The sequence below is a fragment of the Delphinapterus leucas genome, chromosome 11 (genome assembly GCF_059928025.1).
Source record: "Delphinapterus leucas isolate spDelLeu-1000000601 "Yukka" chromosome 11, BTC_Dleu_Yukka2, whole genome shotgun sequence".
Taxonomy (NCBI): Eukaryota; Metazoa; Chordata; class Mammalia; order Artiodactyla; family Monodontidae; genus Delphinapterus; species Delphinapterus leucas.
Window position 1 is genome coordinate 12,865,393 of NC_143139.1, and position 15,713 is coordinate 12,881,105.

A 15,713-nucleotide genomic window follows, 5' to 3' on the forward strand; every position below is an offset into this window, starting at 1 on the left:
CCTCTGCTCACTAGATGCAAGTGGCAGTTTCCCACCCGAAGCTGTGACAACCAAAAATGCCATGGTTGAGGGCCATACTTCAGGGCCAATTTCAAATCTCCGCTTATCCAGGAAGGGTTTTTTTCTGGCCAACTGGATGAGCCTACTCTAACCTACCCTTCATCTGAACTTGCCTTATTGTCCAGCCAGTGTGGTAAGTATGTTATAGGGAAAAAACATTTAGTGGTCAAGTTTGAGAAGTGCTGGATTAAAGAAAATTCCAGAGGTTTCTTAAATGTGGGCTTTCTCGTAGAGTTATAATAAGCTACTGTACCTTCTGCATCTCCAAGAGAAGCTTTCCCATCTAGCATGTCCCGAACTTATTGATCATTGTCATAGACATTTATCCTTTTCTGCTCTTCAACAACCAACTCACATCCTCTTATTGTTGGGAGATCTCCTAGTATGTAGACTCGGTTGGGTCTACTACAGAGGAAGGAGTAGATCTTTCCTCTCCTACCGGGCCCCACAGTCACGCATGGGTCAAGTACCGGATGTGTTTATATGGACTTGGGGCCCCGAGTGAGTTCAAGATGGCGGTGGTGTCCGGCAGCAGCTGCTGGTGGCATCTTGGCCAGACTGTTGCTCTTAAACGCTGGCATTATTCTTCCAGCTTTTGGCTCTCTTTGGTTCCTGTCTGTTTTCTGATCTTGTTCTTCTCTTCTCCATTATCTGAGTTCGTAATATCCTTCCCTTTCTGTTTCAGTCAACAAAGTCAGTTTTCATCATTTTTCAACTGAAAGATTCCTAACTGATGGAACCTGTGGGATCAGTTGGGAGCCGCTGGTTGAAAGCATTGCTTTTTGCTCTCATGTGTGGGCTTACATTTTGTATTATTCACTTCCTTTCCTCCCCAAGCTTTTTCAGGAGAGGAACAACCTATTTACTGCCACTGCGTTCCTCACACCGTTTAGCACAGTGCCTGTACTGAGGAAACGCTAAGTGGAGAGGTTGTAGGACTTGCACGTGGGCACTTTGTTCCACCAAGGATTTATGCTCGTCTAGCTGCGTAACTGCAGCCACCAACTGCTGCTAAGCTTTTGAGGCTGATAACCAAGTGGTTATGGGCATCCTGGGAACAAGTGGAGCTGAAATAGCCAACTGAGGACTGGACCAAACAGTGTTTTAGGTGCCACAGTAAACGGTTGGGTTCTCCTTTCATTGTCCAGAGTCACCGCTGACAGTAGCTAATAAATCGAGGAGCATGATTGACAGAAGTAGGCAGCTGGTTACCAAAGAGCAGCAATAGTTGAGAAATGGCTGATGTCTCAAGGAGGGATGAAGGATAAAAAGAAAGTGAGGGGAGAACGGACTTGAGGATATGGGGAGGAGGAAGGGTGAGCTTTGACAGGGCGAGAGAGAGTCATGGACATACACACACTAACAAACGTAGTAAGGTAGATAGCTAGTGGGAAGCAGCCGCATGGCACAGGGAGATCAGCTCGGTGCTTTGTGACAGCCTGGAGGGGTGGGATAGGGAGAGTGGGAGGGAGGGAGACGCAAGAGGGAAGAGGTATGGGAACATATGTGTATGTATAACTGATTCACTTTGTTATAAAGCAGAAACTAACACACCATTGTAAAGCAACTATACCCCAATAAAGATGTTAAAAAAAAAGAAAGTGAGGAAGCTTTAAAATCCTGATGTGACACTGCTGTGCAAAGCCCGGTGCAGGCATGCACACACCTTGTCACGTGAACCCGAACTACCTTCCGCTCTGATGAGGTATTCTGAGAGAGTGGCATAACCCGTGTAGCTGGGGATGCAAGACCGCCTGATGGAAGAGGAGTGTAAGCAGAGGATAGACAAGACTGGTGCAGAGGAAACCAATCGGCAGATCAAGTTGGCCTTCAGCTTGGTGCCAGCGGTCTAACGGAAGTATTTCAGAGGGTGTAGTAAACTCACTCACATGGACTTGGGTTGGTTACCTGAAGAATGGTCTGGCTGGCGAATGTATGTGGGTCGGGACTTAGAGATTTAGGAGCAGAGTTGCTGTGGCGAGATACCATAGTAGCAGGGCTTTGCGGGCTGTGGCCATATATGCTGCTAGGTTGCTGCTGTTTTAGTTTCTGGACTGTCCGTCTGGATTCTAGGGACTGCGCTTACACAGTAGAATGTTAGAAGAGTTGGCTAATGCCCAGTGGGGACATGGATGCCTGGAGGGCTCACCCAGGGTTTACTGGATGCTAGACTAGACCTTGGGAAGAAGACTGATTCCAGACCCCACCTGCTGGAAAGGATGAGGCTCCCAGCACAGTCTCTGTCTTGTATCTTTATGGCTTAGGACCTGGGCAAGGCTGAGTCTCCTCACTTATGTAAATTGAATATCTTCTTAGCTTGGCTGGATCGGGCATATATTGACCTTCAGGGCTCCTTTTTTTTTTTTTTTAAACAAAGATAACCAGGGCTAAGTTTGAAAGACTAGACATGATGAAGTTGATACTTCACCAGTTTCAGTGTCTGAGGTAAAAGATAAATTTCCTGTGATGCAAGGGGTTTATTGAGCACCTATTTCTGTGCTAGGCACTTGTAACTGATTCCTGGGAAGTTGCAAATTAGAACTGAAAATAAACAACACAGAAATAATAGACATCTGGGTGCCTACAGTAGGAAGGGGTTCTCAGTAATAGACTCTGGGATTAAAAATGTACTGCACAAGAAAGGGGTGGGGTGGGAGGAATTGGGAGACTGGGATTGACACATATACATTATTGATACTATGTATAAAATAGACAACTGATGGGAACGTACTGTATAGCACAGGGAACTCTACCTCATGCACTGTGGTAACCTAAATGGGAGGGAAGTCCAAAAGGGAGGTCGATATCTGTGTGTGTATGGCTGATTCATTGTGTTGTGCAGTGGAGGCTAACACAACTTTGTAAAGCAACCATACTCCAATAGAAATTAATAAAAAAAAATGTACCGCACAAGTGCATATGAAGAAATGACTGGAGACAACACTAAGGCAGAAATTTGGATGGTACAATTAAATGTAAAAACCCAGAAAGAATGAGAAGTAAAAACACAGGAAGTTTAGTTTTTCTTTTCCAAATTTGGGCAAGTCTCTAATGAATTATCACAATTGATTTTTCTCCTTTGAGAACAAAGGTGAAATCAAAATACAACATAAACCTCCTTTCGTGGAGTTGTCATTGGTATTACACGTTTTAGGAATATTGTACAGAAGTACAGGAATGTCCCTGCAGACAAATGGAAGTGATGGAAAGGCTATGAAGTACATTTGCAGGGAAAATGATCTCTGTCCCCACTGAGACTTAAATAGGAAAAATAAGAATAATAAAAAATTGTGAGAGGAGTATTTGAGAACAAATTTATAACTGAAAGGAGGGCCTGAAAGCCGCCAAAATGGCATACTAAGAGGAACACTGGGGTTTTCTTGTCGGGAGAGTTTTCGGAAAGGAGTATCATCACCTTCCAATTGTGGCTTCGCGTCTGTTCTCCCCAAAGGCCCGTGTACTCGAAACCCCTCCTGGCCCCATAAGAGAAGCTTCTATGATCCTGATGAGATTGTGTGCCTTAGAATCACTTCTCCTGGAAAAAAAGACGCTAAAGGGTACTCGAATAAAATATTAAAAATGGTGAAGGACATAACAAAGGCCAGTCAGTCCTTTCTTTTCCCCAGACCCCATAAGAGGAGAACAAGGGTTATTTGATGAAATTAAGGAGTAGCAAATTAAGTGCTAATAAAATGGGATAGTCACTTATATAATTCATTACCATGGGAGATCACAGAGGCAAATTCTGTGGCTGGATTAACTATGGGGCTGGATGATTTTATGACCACTAAAGATATTTTTAGCCGTGATACTGTGGGAGAAGTAATCCTGTTACATTCTCCCAGAGATGGTTTGCAGGGACCTCTCTGTCAAGTGGTGTCTGAAACGTGTGAGAGCAGGCCTTGTGGGTTCTAACCTTTGGTGAGGAGTTGTACTAAAAATTAGTTTTTAAGGGGAATGTCCTCAGGTATTACATTCCTGTCTCTGTCCCAGCTTCTCTTGTGGAGATCCAAAAGCCTTTAATTAGAAGCAATTGGGGTACAGAGTTTCATTATACAAGATGAGGAGTTCCTGGAGATCTTTTGTATAGCAGTGTGACTATAGTTAACAGTGCTCTGTTGTATACTTTAAATTTGCTAAGAGAGTAGATATTAAATGTTCTCAGCATACATAAAAAACAAAAAGAAAAAAGGATACAGAAAATGTGTGAAGCAATAGATAATGTTAATTAGCTACACTGTGGTGATTATTTCACAGTGTGTACATTTATCATGACATACACCTTAAATATTTACTATTTTTATTTGTCAACTATACCTCAACCAGGCTGGGGGGAAAAAGTAAGCAGTAAAAAAAAAACAAAAATAAGAAGAAGCAATTTGGAAAGACGTCGCCCAGATCATTTCTGGTCTTTGGGAACCCTTAGTTTATTTCTTGAATGCCACCCGTGTGTCAGGTACCTTGCTTGGAGTTTTAAAAATCTGTTGGGAATACGAACATCTGGACAAATCAGTGCCATTCAGAAGGCACTAAAGATGGACTGTAAGTATTGAAAGCATGGAAGCACAAAGAAGCAAAGGAATAGCTCAACCTGTGTAGTTCAGGGAAGGTTCACAGAGAAGGTGGCAAATGAATTGTCAGGATAACGGAGGGCATTCTAGGCGGAGGGAGCAAACAGCACACACAGGTCCAGAGACAGAACACGATGTGATGTGTCAGTGAGCTCCCAGGAGTTTAGGAAGGCTGTGCCTCAGGGTTAGGTGGGGTGGAGAGGGAGAAAATGGCACTTGAGGGAGGATGGAGCCCGATGGTGAAGAGTCCGGGGATGGCCTGAGACCTCCCTCCTGCAGCAGGGCCTGGGGGTGGGGAGGGGAGTTTCTAGGAGGTGTCATGTGACTGATTAAGGACCACCCCTCAAAGCCTTGCCCTACCGCCTAGGCTTCCCTCTTTTGGCCACTGTCAGCAGTGGCTTGGCGGTCAGACTTGTATTTCACGCCACTCCTTACTTCAGTAATTTTGACAGTTGGCAGGGAAACAATCTTTACCAGGAACCTAATCACCATTATTAGTAGTGGTTTGTTTTTTTGTTTTTTTGCGGTACGCGGGCCTCTCACTGTTGTGGCCTCTCCCGTTGCGGAGCAACAGGTTCCGGACGCGCAGGCTCAGCGGCCATGGCTCACGGGGGCAGCCACTCCGCGGCATGTAGGATCTTCCCGGACCAGGCCGCGAACCCGTGTCCCCTGCATAGGCAGGCGGACTCTCAACCACTGCGCCACCAGGGAAGCCCCATTATTAGTAGTTTTTTTTTAAAAAAAAAGCCTCTCCAGTCTTTGGGTAGAGAGGGCTTGTTACAGGTCTTAGATAAATTGGGATGAGTCTAGCATGTCTGCCTGGTCTGACTCTCTTGGGCTCTACCTAGACCCAAATCAGTCTTTGGGTGGAGAAGAAGAGGCAGATTTCATGTCCCTGACCGTAGACTCCCATTTCCTCTGTGAAGCTGGGTCAGCAGACAAGCTGGAAAACATACAGTGTCTTCAAGGAGCAGATGGATTGAAACATTAAAAATCTGTTTTGTTACAAGATTTTGACTAACAGAATAATTTAACCAGAAAAAAAAGCGCTCAAACTTTGTTCCTTCTTCAGTGATATTTATTTTTAATTTTTAAAATTCTTTTTCTTTTTTGGCCACACTGTGCAGCTTGTGGGATCTCAGTTCCTTGACCAGGGATTGAACCTGGGCCATGGCAGTGAAAGCTGGGAATCCTAACCACTAGGCCACCAGGGAACTCCCATTCTTCAGTGATACAAGAATATCATTATGAATCACTCAGACTCTAATTTGGAATTTCTATACCGTTAATATTGATAAGAAGAATTGAATGAAAATGAGAGAATGTCTTTTGTAGAAACTGGTTTTCTTGGTGGTCTTATCTTTGAGGTGGATGCAAATACTTTATTACTATTATGATATGTGTTATTACATAGTACAGTATGCATTCAGCAGTTTTCTCCATCACGTTATAAAGAATTGTGTAATTGTGACATGTTTCCTAATGAATCACCTTTCCCACAGCAGTTTTTTTTTTCTTTTTTTAAATAAATTATTTATTTATTTTTGGCTGCATTGGGTCTTTGCTGCGGTGCGCGGGCTTCTCATTGCAGTGGCTTCTCTTGTTGCGGAGCACGGGCTCTAGGCAGGCGGTCTTCAGTAGCTGTGGCTTACGGGCTCTAGAGCGCGGGCTCAGTAGTTGTGGCGCACGGCCTTAGTTGCTCTGCGGCATGTGGGATCTTCCTGGACCAGGGCTCGAACCCGTGTCCCGTGCATTGGCAGGCGGATTCTTAATCACTATGCCACCAGGGAAGCCCCCCACAGCAGTCTTTTAAGGCTCTTTTAAGATGATTCTTCAGGAACATGAGGTTGCTAGAGAGATACAGAAATGAGTTTAGTTATAGAAGATAAATGGGTGTGTGTCCAGTTTACTATGAGGAGGCCACTTTTGTTATAGAATGTCTGTGGGTGAAGTTGAAATGCACATGCGCCAGACACTATGTTTGGTGTTAGACACGCAAAGACGGATACGATCATGGCTCACATTGTCGTAAGTACAAGAGACAATTTTACGACTCCTTGATGAAATACAAGCTCTGTAGTAGAGGTCTACCCAAATGTTAGTTCTAGCTCTGTAGTAGAGGTCTACCCAAATGTTAGTTCTATCTGGGGAGCAGGCAGTGGTTTCACAAAAGTTAACATTTAGGTTGGGTTTAAAATAGAAATTACAGTCAACCAGAAGAGGATGGAGGGTGGAATACAGGTAGGAGAGAGCATTTCAAAACAGAAGAAAAGAGATGTTTCCCAGAATTTAGAACAGCTTGTTTTTTCTTTTCCCTCTTCTGACTTTTGTTATGTCAGTGCATTAATTTCTTTTTTTAAAAAAAATAAACTTATTTATTTATTTATTTTTGGCTGAGTTGGGTCTGTTGTTATGCGCGGGCTTTCTCTAGTTGCAGCGAGCGGGGACTACTCTTCGTTGCTGTGTTCGGGCTTTTCATTACGGTGGCTACTCTTGTTGCGGAGCACGGGCTCCAGGCGCACGGGCTTCAGTAGCTGTGGCTCACAGGCTCTAGAGCGCAGGCTCAGTAGTTGTGGCGCATGGGCTTAGTTGCTCCGCGGCATGTGGGATCTTCCCGGACCAGGGTTCGAACCCATGTCCCCTGCCTTGACAGGTGGATTCTTAACCACTGCGCCACCAGGGAAGCCCCAGTGCACTAATTTCTAATACACTTTGAAAAATTCTCCTTTGAGGAAAGAATGGGCTGTATCCTATCAGCATCTAGTAGTTATTAATTTTATCAGCAAGGATTCCTTTAACCCCCAATATTAATTCACCTATGTGTTTATTAACCATTCATTCTCCTGGACTGGACACTCACAAATAAGTCTCTGCTGGCAGAGGTGAGGCCCGTGGCATGAGTAGCACATTTTCCTCCGTTGTTAGACATATCTGTGTAATGAATCAGTACAGGTTCTCCTAGTTCCAAATGTACTTGATTTTACACGAAGTAGGCCTTTTCATGGCTGGGCTTCCTTCAACGAGGCTATTTATTTGTAATTCAGCAAAAAAGAAATATAAGGCGTAAAAGAGCTTTGCTACTTAGTGATAAATCTGTCCTTTCAAGGACCATGTAAAAGCAGGTGAATATGTTTAATAAAACTTTTAAAGTGTTCTTCTTTTGCCTTTAGACCTTAGCTGGATCTCCAAAATACAAGTGAATCAACCGGCAGTTCTGAGGCGTGCAGAACAAATCCAGGCCCGCAGACCCGTGAAAAAGGAGTGGCAAGTAAGGGTTCTTCTTGAGAATTCTCTCCCTGTATTTATAGCCCTGGTCTCTTCCCTCAAGGCCACGAGATTGAATTTTGCTCAAGATGCATCTAAACTTAAAAGATTGCAGCTGTCCATGACTTATTTTAATAATTCATATATGATGATGATGGGTTGGAGAAAGATAACACATTTATCCAAACAAGTTAAAAATCTTATCACTCTTGAGTGGCAAAGCCACAAATGAATTTGAGGCATCTTTATTCATGAGTGAATTAAATGGCATATTTTGTCAATGTATTTATTCAGTTTCTTAGACATACCTTCTTTGGTTGGCTTCTATTTTAATTTTAAACCCATAACACCTAAACCTGGTGTGTCCGCTGTTGAGGCCCTGAGGTATGAGTTGACCTTTTTTGACCATCATGTTTACCATACTAATTAATTTTCCTAAATCATTTTTCAAAATTCGAAAAATGATGTTTCATAAAGTACTTGTGGTCAGCATATTCTTCAGTGTGTACCAACAAAAGATGAGCTATGTATGCATCTCAGGACTAAAAGGAATTCAGAGTTTATTTCACAAGTGATTGAATCCTTTAGGATGACAGGTCACATTTTGCTCATCCTTAGAAATAATCTGATTGAAAAGGTAAAAGGAATTCATCAGAATGAGTTGTGAAACATGAATATTGTTTAAAAATTATAATTGGATTAAATTGAAAAAAAAACAAAAAACAAAGAAGATGGAGACTCTTTTTACAGTGTCTCATTCCAGACCCCAGGCTGGAGGTAAAATGTACGATAGAAACTCTTGTTCCTAAGTTCTCCCCTAGCGGGTGGCCCTCTGAGGCTCCTTGTGAATGAAATGGAAAAGTCACATGTGGGGAGACTTGATCTATTAGGGATTTCAATTTGGGTTACCTATGGGAGAAAAAACATTTATAAGCTATTTTCTCCTTTTATTTTATTCTATGTAACCTTCATCTTTTTGGTCACTCTTGAGCATATATCAGAACATATGCCTTAGAACAGCATAGACAAGAGATTTTAGCACCCATATGTGCCTAATGGTTCTTTACTAACTAACTGGGTTGGAGATTAATTATTTTTTTAAACCTTGTTTTTAACTTTTCTTCAAACCAGGCTGCTTGGCTGCTGAAAGCTGTTACCTTTATAGATCTTACTACACTTTCAGGCGATGACACATCTTCCAACATTCAAAGGCTCTGTTATAAAGCCAAGTATCCAATCCGGGAAGATCTCTTAAAAGCTTTAAATATGCACGATAAAGGTAATGTGTGGTCTGTCTGTTGTTTACCGTTTTTACAATAACAGTTACTAAATCTAAGAGGACTTAAGATTCAGCTGTTAAAATGATGGTAGCAATAAAATCCATGATAGAATTGTGTACATAGAGAAATAATTGAGATTCTTCTCTGAGAAACAGCAGAGGAAGAATCTCAGTCTCATTTTTAGGTCAGTTCTTTCCCATCATGGATTAAAGTTGCAAGTATTGAGTTTATTTTTCTTTCTAGTTCTTCAGTTTTGGAAGTTTTCTATCTAGTGACTCTCAAATACTGATTCTGATTCCCTAGCCACATATGAAAAAGCCAGTCTCATTACTTAATAATCACACCTCATACATAAAGTATTTTCTGTGAGTAAATGAAATGCTTTTGAGAATAAAATACAAATGGGATGTATTGCAAGCTTGTATATTAGGTTAGATCTTTTGAAAAAAAGTTATACTCACTCTCTTCGTATACATGAAAGAAAAGACTTTCTAAAGTTGCCGTAAGTTTAGAACCTTAACATTTTAGAAATGAAGGAGATTTTAAGAGTCGATGCCCTTGTTTCTAAGTGAGGAAACTTGAGACCTGGAAGGTGAAATGGTATTTCCAGGACAATGTGTGTTGTTACTCAATGGACTTGTTTTAGGAATCAGATCTAAACCATGAAGGGATCCTTCATGGTTCCCAGGTGCCTGTCTATAATGAATGCAGCTAGAGATGCTGCATTGGCCCAATGCAGGTATTTTATCCCAAATAGTTTGTAGATAACTTATAGACCTAAACAAACCTACAGCTTTTGAAAAGTAGTATTTTTCTTTTGAGTTGACAGTAAAACACCTACCATTTATACCACTTAAAAGCAACAGCTTTATATGAGTCTTATGTTATTGTTTTAGGGTGGCTATTTGATTTTTCAATTTAAGATCTTATTCCTCAAAATGAGGGCTTCAGATCCAGATTTTATTATTTTCTGCAAAAGAGGGAATAGAATTAGGTAAATGTCGTTTTGCTAAACAGGTGTAACTTGTTTTATTGCACTTTGCAGATACTATGTGTTTTACAAATTGAAGGTTTGTGGCAGCCCTGCGTTGAGCAGGTTTATCGGCGCTGTTTTTCCAACTGCATTTGCTCACTTCATGTCTCTGTCACATTTTGATAATTCTTGCAGTATTTCAGACTCTTTTTTTTTTTTTTTTGCGGTATGCGGGCCTCTCACTGTTGTGGCCTCTCCCGTTGCGGAGCACAGGCTCCAGACGCGCAGGCTCAGTGGCCATGGCCCACGGGCCTAGCCGCTCCGCGGCATGTGGGATCTTCCCGGACCGGGGCACGAACCCGTGTCCCCTGCATTGGCAGGCGGACTCCCAACCACTGTGCCCCCAGGGAAGCCCCTCAGACTTTTTCATCATTGTTATATTTGTTATGGTGATCTGTGATCAGTGATATTTGATGTTACCATTGTAATTCTTCGGCATTTTTTAGCAATAAAATATTTTTGAATTAAGGTATGTACTTGTTTTAGACATAATGCTATTTCACAGTTAATAGACTACAGTATAGTATAAACGTAACTTTTATATGCACTAGGAAACCAAAAAATTCCCGTGACTCACTTTATTGCGATATTCGCTTTATTGCGGTGGTCTGGAACTGAACCCGCACTATCTCCAGGGTCTGCCTGTACTACCCTGTAAGGTTCACTTACATTTTTCTTCATCTGCTGTCCTGTTTGAATGCTGTAAAAACCTGGATTTTATTATCTGCATGAAATAAAACAGTTTCATTGGATCAAGGCCACCAAGTTTACTATTTAGGAATTTTTTTACAAATGGCACTATGTTAACCTCCAAGAACAATGTATCAAAAGTATTTTATTCCAGTGCTTGCTTTGGCAGCACGTATACTAAAATTGGAACAATACAGAGATTAGGATGGCCCCTGTGCAAGGATGACACGCCAATTCGTGAAGCATTGCATATTTTTTTTAAAAAAAGAGTTAAACATAGAACATGGCACCATAAAACTCCTAGAAGAGAGCATAGGCAAAATATTCTCTGACATAAATTGTACCAATGTTTTCTTAGGGCAGTCTCTCAAGGCAATAGAAATAAAAACAAAAATAGACAAATGGGACCTGATCAAACTTGCAGGCTTTTGCACAGCAAAAGAAACCATAGAAACAAAAACAACAACAAAAACAAAAACAAAAAGACAAGCTATGGAATGAGAGAAAATATTTGCAAATGATGCAACAGACAAGGGCTTAATCTCCAAGATATACAAACAGCTCATATAACTCAACAACAGAAAAACAAACAACCCAATTGAAAAATGGGCAGAAGACCTTAATAGACATTTCTCCAAAGAAGACATACAGGTGGCCAGTAGGCACATGAAAAGATGGACACCATCACTAATTATTAGAGAAATGCAAATCAGAACTACAATGAGGTTATCACCTCACACCAGTCAGAATGGCCTTCTTCAAAAAGTCTACACATAACAAATGCTAGAGAGAGTGTGGAGAAAAGGGAACCCTCCTACACTGTTGGTGGGAATGTAAGTTGGTGCAGCCACTATGGAAAACAGTGTGGAGATTCCTCAGAAAACTAAAAATAGAATTACTGTATGATCCAGCAATCCCACTCCTGGGCATATACCCAGACAAAACTATAATTCAAAAAGGTTCATGCATCCCTATGTTCATAGCAGCACTATTTACAATAACCAAAACATGGAAACAACCAAAATGTCCATTGACAGATGAATGGATAAAGAAGATGTGGTACATATATACAATGGAACACTACTCGCCATAAAAAAAAACAAAATAATGCCATTTGCAGCAACATGGATGCAACTAGAGGTTATCATTCTAAGTTAGAAAGACAAATATTACGTGACATCACTTATATGTGGAATCTAAAATATGGCACAGATGAACCTATCTACGAGACAGAAACAGACTCACAGACATAGAGCACAGACTTGTGGGTGCCAAGGGGGAGGGGATGGGGGAGGGAAGGATTGGGAGTTTGGGACTAACAGATGTAAACTATTATATATAAGATGGATAAACAACAAGGTCCTACTTTATAACACAGGGAACTATATTTAATATCCTGTGATAAACCATAATGGAAAAGAATATTAAAAAAAAGAATGTCTAGATGTGTATAACTGAGTCACTTTGCTGTGTAGCAGAGATGGGCACAATGTTGTAAGTCAACTATACTTCAAGTAAAAAATACAATAAAATTAAAAAATATATATATTTTATTCTGTTACGGTGATGATGAGAAAATGATCCACATTGTCAAGAGCCAGAAGGGAATGTGGAAAGTAAAAACCTTTTAATTTGTTGCAGCATCGTAGGGGAATTATTTTTTCTCTCATTTTGATTTCTGCCAATGTTGAAGTATAAATAATAATTAAAAGCATACTGTGTGACTTGAACTTCACATAAACTAGGCTGTTATGATTTCTTTCTTCATAGGCATTACTACAGCTGCCGTTTGTGTTTATCCTGCCCGGGTATGTGATGCAGTAAAAGCACTAAAGGCTGCAGGCTGTGATATCCCAGTGGCATCAGGTAAAATTTGTGGCTTCTGTTGTCGTTTAATCAACATGTTTCCCGTTCTTCAACTCAGACACTCTGGGGTAGTATCTCTGTAGTTTTATACTATGATTTTAATTAGTTTTATATATTTAATTGGTTGTATTTATCTATTATTTTCGTATTTATTAATTGCCTGTTGAGTAGCAGACATTATATGTATTAATTCCTAAGAATATAGAACTGTATCTCTGTCCTTAAAGGAAACTTAGCTGTTTAGGAGGAATAGTCAAGTTTAAAAAAAAATTGTAACACAGGACATGTGCTATTATTTATATGTAAAATATAACAATAAAGATGTGCAGAAGGCACAGTTGTAACCCCGAGTGGGCAGTGATTTATTCTGCAGAGGTTGGTGACACTCAGTGGGTAGGGGGATGCTTCACAGAGGAGGTACTAAGACCCCTGCATTGGGTCTTAAGGTTAAGGAAGAGTTTAGAGAGTTGATAAGCTAAGGAATGGCGTTTTAGACAGAGGAACTAGCACATGTGAAGGTGCAGAAGCACAGTTCAGGGAACTGAAATGGGTTTGTAATTGTTGGATCCTAAGGTAGGACAAAGGCAGCGCTTGGGAGTTGAAGCTGGAGCGGTAGATTGGGGTCAGATCCCGTGGGGAAACCATACCAGGCCGTGGCATCTGGGTTTTATTTTGGTGACGGGGAAGATACCAAAAGATGTTAAGCAGAGACATACCATGATCCGCTTCATGACGTAGTTAAGGTAGGGGATGGTAGTGGACAAATTATAGAGGGGTGAAATGGAGTTAGTTAGACTCATCACAGGCCACGTGGGAGATGATGAGAGCCACTCCCAAGCCTGAAAGATAAAGAAAAGAGAGTGTGTTCAAGAGCTTTTGACTTAAGATAGATGTAGGGACTTACCTGGTGGTCCAGTGCGTAAGAATCTGCGCTCCCAATGCAGGGGGCCCAGGTTCGATCCCTGGTCAGGGAACTAGATCCCACATGCTGCAACACAAGGCAGCAAAGATCTGGCACAGCCAAATATATAAATATTAAAAAGAAAAAAAAATTACTGACTTAAGATAGATGAAGTAGGAGAACGAGGCATGAGGGAGGGAAAAGTCTTACTAAAAGCTTCCCTGTATGTTTGTGTGTGTGTATTTACATATGGATAGATACATATAAAATTAGATTCTCCTTTTAAAAAGTATTAGAGGAATATCCTGGTGCTTTAAAGAAGGAAGCTAAGAAAATCATTATTTTATTAGGGATACATCAAAAGAAACAGACTGTACAGTATTTATATACAACCTATTTGTGAAGATTCCCAGAGTATTTGTTAGCTAGCTACACCTTTACCAACCTTCATTTTTCATTAGCCTCAGTCAATTCAGCTTTTCTTTTATACAACAGGGAAACATGCTTTCCTCTAAGGTAACAGACCCAAGGAATTTAATAACATCAAGGAAACATGAAAGGTTATCTTTAGACACAGGAATGGAATTAATGATTAGCATGTTAAAAATGTTACTACTTTTTCCAAAGTGTCATTGTGTGTTTATTTTCCTTTTATTTATGCGTGGCCCTGCTCTTCCCAGTTTACCCCTGCCCCAGTTTTGTGGACGAATTAGGCGCTTTTCCATCGTGCAGCATCTCCCCTTTATTCTCATCTGCTTGGCTGTTCACTTTAAAATGGGCAGTGGGAGGAACCTATATTACAGTTTGGTTACAACAGCTCTAAATGTGAATGAGTAAATCATGACAGTGATAGCCAACTTGGTCATGAGTAGGATCCAGAATTAACTAGTGTCCATCAAGACAGGGCTGTAGCTACTATCTTATGACTTTCACTTTGACGATGACATATCTTCTTAATTGCTATTTACTTAAAGCACCCCCATGAGCATCTCTGTAGCAACTTAATTTCAGGTCTTCCAAAGGATATAATACTAATATTTATCCTAACGTCAGTACTATATAAAATTGCACTCAGTTTCTTTACACTTCACTTTGCAAGGTAGGCATGAAGTTCTGAAGTGTCATTCATGCTTTGGTCTAAATGCTAATTTTTTTGGTCTGAAATTCTTTGTTGAGATACTGACCAATTGAAATTTGTCTCCCTCCCTCCCTCCCTCTCTCCCTCCTTCCCTCCCTCCCTCACTACCTTCCTTCCTTTCTTTTTTTGTTTTCTTCTTTCGCTACTAGTGGCCACTGGCTTTCCAGCTGGGCAGACTCATTTAAAAACACGATTAGAAGAGATCAGATTGGCTGTGGAAGATGGAGCTTCAGAAATTGACGTGGTAATTAACAGGACCTTGGTGCTGACAGGCCAGTGGGAAGGTAAGTGCACACACATCCTTACCCAAGAGGGAGACTTGGTTCTTCCCTGGTCAGTCAGATGGCAAGGATCTGATAAGAGGTAGCATGGTGTGGAAGTCACTGTTCTAGATTACAAGTCCCTCGATCAGAGGGTGAATTGAGGAGAAAACTCGACCAAGATTGCTCATCCTGCCCACCTGCATGAACTTTTTAGATCCCTTTAGGCGATTAGTTATTTCCATGCAGTGGATTATTAACTTTTATTCTATTCTCTACTGTTTTGCTACTCAATACAAAAATCACTCCAGGCAAGTCTTTTATGCAGAGTTTATTTTAATATGATGGAGGAAGCTTCCCTTTTTTATGTTAATCTTTGTGGGTTTGGAGGATGTGGGATTATTAATTAGTCTGCTGAGTCTGTTTTTACTCCTGTTCTTGAACGTAGCTCCTCTGGGTATTATTACATATTCACCTTCGAGATTCATGATTTACTATCGTGTCAGTTACAATAGGGCATTTCCCATTCCAGTAACAAGCTATTATTTTTTTGATGGAATTGATTTTACCTCTGCCTTAAATGCATTTTGTATACTTAGAGATTGTTGATAGCTAAAATAAGTACAATTCTGTATTTCAGAAAAATCATT

The 15,713-nt window shown here is 40.8% G+C and overlaps 1 protein-coding gene and 1 non-coding gene across 5 annotated transcripts in view; both read left to right on the plus strand.

The window, feature by feature from the left end:
* The window catches only part of DERA (deoxyribose-phosphate aldolase), a 138,040-nt gene that overhangs the window by 35,285 nt on the left and 87,042 nt on the right, over positions 1-15,713 (plus strand). For all 4 annotated transcript variants that reach the window (XR_016394877.1, XR_002645153.3, XM_089920353.1 and 1 more), the window contains exons 2-5: positions 7,802-7,899; positions 9,027-9,174; positions 12,669-12,764; positions 14,953-15,087. Coding sequence is in view for 2 of the 4 variants with exons in the window: in XM_089920353.1 (XP_089776479.1) it covers positions 7,802-7,899; positions 9,027-9,174; positions 12,669-12,764; positions 14,953-15,087 (477 nt within the window). In the remaining 2 variants the exon portion in view is untranslated. The remainder of the gene's footprint in view (positions 1-7,801; positions 7,900-9,026; positions 9,175-12,668; positions 12,765-14,952; positions 15,088-15,713) is intronic.
* Positions 11,052-11,155, plus strand: LOC115802883 (U6 spliceosomal RNA). Its single transcript, XR_004023462.2, has one exon. It is a non-coding gene; the product is annotated as a U6 spliceosomal RNA (small nuclear RNA).